Source organism: Octodon degus, unplaced genomic scaffold, assembly GCF_000260255.1.
Source record: "Octodon degus isolate 3935 unplaced genomic scaffold, OctDeg1.0 scaffold00027, whole genome shotgun sequence".
NCBI lineage: Eukaryota > Metazoa > Chordata > Mammalia > Rodentia > Octodontidae > Octodon > Octodon degus.
In genome coordinates this window covers 15,463,819-15,471,558 of record NW_004524603.1, presented here as the reverse complement: position 1 = coordinate 15,471,558, position 7,740 = coordinate 15,463,819, and the positions used below count along the sequence as shown (strand labels likewise).

Here is a 7,740-nt window from a genome sequence, read left to right as displayed (position 1 = left end):
TATTTATTTATTTTTATTTATTACATTTATTTATTGTGTGTGTGTGTGGCCAGCTCAGCCCACCAGGGGGCGGGTCTGGCTGGCATGTGGTGCTGGGGATCGAACTGCGGTCCCTGTGCTTTAGCCAAGCTTGTTTCAAGTAGGTGCTTTAGACCACTGAGCCATCTCTCCAGCCCTGTTATTCTACATTTGATAGACTTTTTTTTTTTTTTTTTGGAGGGGCAGAACCGGGTATTGAACTCAGGGGGCGGGGCTGGCTGGCATGTGGTGCTGGGGGATTGAACCGCCGTCCCTGTGCTTTGCTAAGCTTGTTCTAAGTAGGTGCTTTAGACCACTGAGCCATCTCACCAGTCCTCTTGCTGCTTTTTGAGGCCGTTCTGTATGTCTTCTTTTTCTTTTTTTTGTCTTTTTGAGACAGGGTCTCGCTATGCAGTTCAGGCTGGCCTTGAGCTCACTTTGTAGCCCAGGCTAGTCTTGAACTTGCAACGATCCTCCTGCCTCAGCCTCCCGAGTGCTGGGGTTATAGGCCTGCACCACCACACCCAGCTACTGTATGTCCTCTTTTGAGACTGTCTTTAGTTGCACGGCTGAGGCTGCCTTGATGCTCTGAACCACTTCAAAACACTTCCCCCTCCTGGTCATGTTGACTTTGGAGAAGAGGCAGAAGTCCCAAGGTGCCAGATCCAGCGAGTCAGGTGGACGAGGGCCTGGAATCATGGTTTTTTTTTTGAATCATGGTTTTAAGAGGTTGTCATTTCCTCGGATGGCGCTCAGGAGCGGCAGTCCCCAGATTTCTGACTGTAGTTCTTTTTTTTTTTTTTTGCGGAATGAGGGATTGAACTCAGGCCCTTGCACTTGCCAGGGAAGCACTTATTCCACTGAGCCATCTCCCCGGCCCCTCTGACTGTAGTTCTAAAGACACTCAGAAAAGAGCAACTCCAGGGCTGGTAAGATGGCTCAGTGGTCTAAAGCACCTACTTAGAACAAGCTTAGCAAAGCACAGGAACCACGGTTCAATCCCCCAGCACCGGGGCTGGAGAGATGGCTCAGTGGTCTGAAGCACCTACTTGGAACAAGCTTGGCAATGCACATGGACCGCGGTTCAATCCCCCAGCACCACATGCCAGCCAGCCCCGCCCCCTGGTGGGCTGAGCTGGCCACACACACACACACACACACACACACACACATAAATAAATAAAATTAAAAAAAAAAAAAAAAAAAAAGATTAGGGCTGGGGAGATGGCTCAGTAGAGTAAGCGCTTGCCTGGCAAGCACAAGAGCCCGAGTTCAATCCCCAGTTCCACCAAAAAACAAAACAAAAAGATTAAAGAACTAAATACATAAAAAATTAAAAAATGGGGCTAGCTGGTTAGCTCAGTTGTTTAAGAGCCTGCGTGGGCAAACCTAGTCAGGCATGAGGGACCACAGTTCAATCCCCAGCTCCACATGCTACCAGACCCTCCCTTTCAGCAGCCTGAGCCAGCCCCCCAAAAAAATCCATCTTAAAAAAATAGATAAAAGAGAAACACTCACTGTATATTTCCTTGTATATCTACGTGGAGAGATGGGGCCCTGGAGCCTGCCTGTCACCCATCCCCAGACTGCTGAGGCCCAGCCAGTCCCTCCCACCCTCTGAAGGGTTTGGCTCTCTCTTCCTAGAGCTAAGTGGCTGAACCTTTGTGTGGTCAGGGTCCTCGCAGCAGTACCCATGTGACGGGGTTGGGGACCAATGTCCGACCTGAAGGTGTCCCTGGACAGAGGGGTATCCAGGGGCATCTTCCAGGGTGATGAGGATGGATGGCACCCATGGAAGCTAGAAAGGGCCTCAAAATGCAACTAAAGCGCTTTACACACATGCACACACTCACAATCCCCAGGGTACCACGGCCATGCTTTGGCCCCAGAGAACGCTCAAGGGAGTCCTGCTTCTCCTTCTTACTTTTCCTCCCAGAAAGAACCATCTCTGCAGTGCTGTCCACATCAGTCACACACCACGGTGACAAAGGCCCACACCCACAGCCAGCTACTTGCTCCTTTCCTGGGCATGCGCTGTTGGAAGAGGCTGCCTCCAGGCCAGAGTCAGCTCATGCAAGGTGGCACCTGCCAGGTTCTCCTGTTGGTTCCTCAGAGCACCCTTTCACCTCTGTATACTGTCTCAGACAGGACAGGAGGGCCTGAGGAAAAAGTGAGGCCCAGCAATCCCTTTTTCCTGTGTCCTTCACAACAGCAGCTCTGGGGGCCGGTGCAGCCTTGGCCTGGCTACTGCCTCATCTTCTCCCAGAGCCCAGGTCCCCTGATTGACCCTCCTGACCTTCCTATGTGACCCTACAGAGAGGGACATTTGTCTGTGACAGGCCCTGCCCAGAGACACAGAAGGCCTTTAGGGACAAGTAGGACAGTCGCTGCAGTGTCAGGGCAACCAATCTGGTCACTGAAGGTTACTGCTCATCCTGCCTCCAGGGACAGCTTGTAAGTCCCCTCTGGATCCCCCAGTGTTCCGGGCAGGAGGGCTGCCTGGCCCCTGCAGCAGCTGCAGGCTGAGGCGAGAAACCAGCGTGGTGTGGGCCGGGCTCCTTCCTCGCTGCTCCAGTGGGTCCTCATCATTCTTCTCACCCTGTTTTTCTTTCTCTTTTGTTTTCCAGCTCAGAGTCCTATTTCTCCTCCAAGCACTCTTCAGCGTGTTTGTCTCTGGCAGCGTCTTCTCCCCGGATGAGCTCGCAGGTGGCCCTTCCTGGGCCTCGGCCACCGTGCTCACTGTGTGCCCTTGGGGCCCCAACAAAGCTGGCTCTGGGTCAGAGCTCTGAGATGATGTGATGCGGGGGCATCTTTCCTGGCAAGTGGGTCAGAATTTGCCCAGTGGGGTGCACTGCTCCTGCAGGTCCCTCAGGATCTTCTTTGATTTGTGATGTGACCTTCAGAAGCATAGACTGTGACCCCACAACACCCTCCTGGGCCATGAACAGTGTGTGTGACCATGTGAGATCTGTTTGGTTGCTTCATTTATTTTGGTTGAGACAGGGCTTCACTATTATAGTTCAGGCTGCCCTTGGCTTCAAACTCACAGAGATTGTCCTGCCTCAGCCTACCACTGCTAGGATTACATTGTGCACCACCACATCTGCCAGAACTGTCACTAATGATCCTCAGTACTGGGATCCCCTTTCCTCACACCTAACAACATGCCTAACTTGGTTTACCCCACAGCTGCCCCTTGTGAGCCTCCATCCTCAGCACCCGTCTCTGGTTCTCCCCCATGGAACAGGGCTCTGTGCCCTGACCACAGCTCCCACGCTGCTGTCGCCCATGCCTGAGCAGATGATGTGCTGTACCTGAGCTTGTCGGCGATGAAGATGACCCTGCGCTCCAGGAGCAGCGAGGCAAACACGCACACCAGGTGGCGGACACTAAGTGCGGAGAAAAGCGACTCGAAGTCCACGTGCTCCAGCCGGGAGTCCAGTGGGCGGCACAGCTCGATGACCTGCCGGGAGCAGGACCACCACTATGGGGGCACTGCCCTCCACCAGACCTCCCCAGGGGGGGCATGGGAGATGGGGAGAGGCGTGGGGGTGGGGAAGCAGTTCGAGTGGCAGTGACTGAGTGGCAGAATCCTGAGCAGTGACCCCAAATGGCAGTGAGCTCCCCGGGACAGCGCTCTGTGACGCTGAAGACAGTCCTGGCCATGGATTCTGCGGGGGGTTGTGTCTCAAGAGGCCCGTTAACTGGTCAGGATGGCCAGGAACCAGGTCCTAGGACATGGCAGTAACCCCAGCAGCACCCCCAGGATCCCATCCTTCCTCTGCACTGCCTTTTTCTTTTCTGTTTTGCAGCACTGGGACAGAACCCAGGGCCTGGCACATGCTAAGTGAGTGCTGTGCCCTTGAGCCCTGCCCCAGCCCCTAGCAATCAAACAAGCATTCACTTATTCATTCATTCATAGACAGTATCCATATGTATTCCAGGCTGGCCTCCAATTCGTAGCATCCTCCTGCCTCAGTCTCCCGAGTGCTGCATGACAGGTGTGTGCCACCAAGGCTGGGCCCTAGCCAGCATTTGCTCAGGGCATCCTGTGCTGGAAGCTGAGCTTGTCCTGAAGCCCTGGCCCTGGCCCGAGCCCTCCTATGTCCCCAGCAGAGGCCTGGGTTCCAGGGCTGCTGGAAGGAACTGGAGACCCTAGCTGGACAGGCTCGGTCCCCGGCATCCATGGGGCCGGGGGACGGGAATGGGAAGGATAAAGACAAACTTTGTCATGTCAGCCCAGCCAAGGAGGGGATGAACTGTCAAGCTTGAGACAATGAAAAACAGCACCTGAGGGGCCGGGGAGATAGCTCAGTAGAGTAAGTGCCTTCCTGGCAAGTACAAGGGCCTTTAATCCCTGCCCCCCCCAAAAAAAACCCCTCCAAACCAAAAACAAAAGCAGCACCCCAGCTTGCCTTTCCCTCCAAGAATCTGTTTTAAATGCTAAAGTTATGCAGGTGCAAACCAAAATGCAAGCAGGTTGAAATAAGATTCATGGGTTGGCAAGATGGCTCAGTGGTCTAAAGCACCTACTTGGAACAAGCTTGGCAAAGCACAGGGACTGCGGTTCAATCTCCCAGCACCACATGCCAGCCAGCCCCGCCCCCTGGTGGGCTGAGCTGGCCACACACACACACACACACACACACACACAAAATAAATAAATGTTTAAAAAAAAAAAAAGAGGTAAGATTCATCAATGAGGCCAAGTGTGGGAGCGCACACCTGTAATCCCCATACTCGGGAGGCTGAGGCAGGAGGATCACTGTGAGTTCGAGACCAACCTGGGCTACAAAGTGAGCTCAAGGCCAGCCTGAACTGTATAATGAGACCCGAGTCAAACAGACAACTAAATAAATAAAATTTTAAAAAGCAGATTCATCAATGACTGTTTTTTTTTTTAAAGTGTGTGTGTGTGTGTGTGTGTGTGTGTGTGTGTGTATTATAGTATTATAGGGGACTGAGCCAGGGACCTTCTTGCTGAGATATATCCCCATCCCTTTTTCTGTTTCTTTTAGCCAAGATCTTGCTAAGTCACGAAGTTGATCGGGATGAGCCCAAATTTGTGATCTTCCTGCTTCAGCCTCCTGCATACTATGAGCACAGCATTTGGTGGCCTGCTGAGAGCTATCCCCTCTGCCCACTGCATCCCTGTCTGTGCCATGGGGCCCCAGGAGAGGAAAGGAACTGACTGACACTCACCTCCGTGCCGGACCCCGGCAGGAAGTTCTTAACCACGATGGTCTTACCCAGAGCAGGGAAGGGGGCTTCCAGGACGCTCCTCATGAGAGGCTGCACAAGGGCTGGAGAGATGCCACGCCTCTTCTCCACCTCATCCAAGATCTGTGAAGGTCAGGAATGCTGCTCAGCCCAGCTGCGACCAGGCCCAGGCTCAGTGTGGAGGATGAGGCCTGGTGTGGCTCTGAGGGAGGGACCTACACCCCAAGTCTCTGGCTCTATTACCACCCCATTCTTCTCCCTCTACACAGCCACTCCCTCTGCTGATGACTCTGGCAGGGTGCAGGGCGGCCTTGCCCCTTGGGTCTTGGCCCTGACAGGCGACTGACTGGGTTAACACATGTTTTCTTCCTTCAGTATCCAGGGCCTCCTGCAGCCTAGTCAAGCGTTCTATACCTAACTTCTTTCTTTCTTTTTTTTTTTTTTTGAGATGGGTAATTCAGGTTGGCCTTGAACTTTTGATCCTCCTGCCTCAGCCTCCGAAGGGCTGAGATCACAGGCGGTTGGCACCAGTCAGACTTCTACACCTAACTGCTGAGATCAGCTCCACACAGAACAGCATTTGTCTCTTGTGTACTAGTCAAGAACTTAGGGCTGACCGGGGAGATAGCTCAGTGGCTAAGTGCCTTCCTGGCAAACACAAGGTCCTGAGTTTGATCCCCAGTACCAAAAAAAGAAAAAAAAAAAAAAAAAAAAAAAAAAAATTAGGGCTGCGTGAGCTGATTCCTGTCTTTTTTTTTTTTTTTTTTTTTTAATTTTGTGTGTGTGTGTGTGTGGCCAGCTCAGCCCACCAGGAGGTGGGGCTGGCTGGCATGTGGTGCTGGGGGATTGAACCGCGGTCCCTGTGCTTTGCTAAGCTTGTTCTAAGTAGGTGCTTTAGACCACTGAGCCATCTCACCAGCCCCCTGAGTCCTGTCTTGATACTGTCTTATTTTCTAGGAAGGAGGCCTAAATTATATTAATATTTTAATAAACATATACACCTAAATACACATAACATACATCGATCACAGGGCCCTCTTTGTAACAGAAACAAATATGACACAAGGCAATGCTAAAGGAAGGAAACAACACTCCAGGAATATTCTGTAGGATCCGTGCCTCCCCCACTCAGCTCCTCTTCTGGGCCTCTCCCTCCTCTCTGGCTCCTACTTCCTCTTGGAAGGAGGCAAGGTTGGGAATGGGAAGGGCAAATAGGTGGGGAACAGAACTGCAGAGAAGTAGGAGCCTGGGGTGCTGGGGTCCCCTCCGGCCCTCCAGCCCTTCCTTCCCCGCCCTCCCCCCACCCCCACACCATGCCTTTCTTGGTACTGGGGATTGACCCAAGGCCTTTGCACTACAGTGCATCCCAAGTCCTCTTCTCATTTGTTCTTATTTTGAGAGTCTTGCTAAGTTAGTTAGAGTGATCGTCCTGCCTCAGCCTCCCGGAGTGTGGGATGGCAGGTGTGTAGCCCACCTGGCTGGCTTCCCCCTGCTGTCTCTGAAGTCCAGGTTCTCACCTTAGAGAAGAGGCTGAAGCAGCCCAGGCGGCTCACGATGCAGTACACCTCCGGCAGGCGCTTCCCTTTGCCTCCGGGCTGGAGAGAAACGCAGGCTCTTGTGAGCGTCACAACGTAAGGATGCAGAGAACCAAATGCTCCTGGGGACTACCACATGCCATCTCCATGCAGCACGACGTGGTTCTTGGGACTGGGTCTCCCTATGCAGTTCAGGTTGGCCTGCAATCAATAGGTAGCCCAGGCTGGCCTTGAACTCACGGCCCTTTTCCTGCCTCAGCCTCTTGAGCATAGGGATTATAGGCATGTGCCACCACAGGGGCACTGACAATCTTTTTTATTTTTATTAATGTATTTGGTTGTTGCAGGGTCTCAATACACAGCACAGACTCAGTGATCCTCCTGCTTTTAGTCTTCTCAGTGCTGGGATTACAGGCATGAGTCACTATGCCTGGACTCTGGCCAGCTCAGCCCAACCTGCCTAGGGACAGGACTGGCACGGCATGTGGTGCTGGGATTGAACCATGGTCCCTGCGCTTGCCTAAGCTTGCCTAGGCAGGCACTTTAGTTCTCTGAGCTATCTCACCAGCCCAACCTGCTGAACTTTTCAATCATTAGCTAAGTTTTATTATCAGCTATTTAATTCAACAGTTATTTACTGAATGCCACATATTACTTGACTATTAAACATTTTCAGTCTATTCCCCCACCCTGTATCAGGAATCAAACTCAGGACCTTGCGCTTGACAGACTGGTGCTGCACTGTTGAGCTGTATCCATGGCCCCTTAGTCTATTTCTAAGATTCAAGCAAACTGTGAGTGGAAAGAGATTTTCGCTGCTAAATATTTTCTTTTTCTTTTTTTTGGTGGAACTGGGGATTGAACTCAGGCCTTTGTGCTTGCCAGGCAAGCCCTTATTCTTCTGAGCCATCTCACCGGCCCCTAAATATTTTCAAAAGAACAGGCTTAAAAAACCCCAACACGGGGC

The 7,740-nt window shown here is 52.3% G+C and overlaps 1 protein-coding gene across 1 annotated transcript in view; it reads right to left on the bottom strand.

The window, feature by feature from the left end:
- Positions 1-7,740, bottom strand: part of Dennd2a (DENN domain containing 2A) — an 83,477-nt gene that overhangs the window by 13,694 nt on the left and 62,043 nt on the right. The window contains exons 11-13 of the mRNA XM_023712760.1: positions 6,756-6,833; positions 5,221-5,361; positions 3,333-3,481 (exon numbers count right to left, since the gene is read on the bottom strand). Coding sequence (XP_023568528.1) covers positions 3,333-3,481; positions 5,221-5,361; positions 6,756-6,833 — 368 coding nt within the window. The remainder of the gene's footprint in view (positions 1-3,332; positions 3,482-5,220; positions 5,362-6,755; positions 6,834-7,740) is intronic.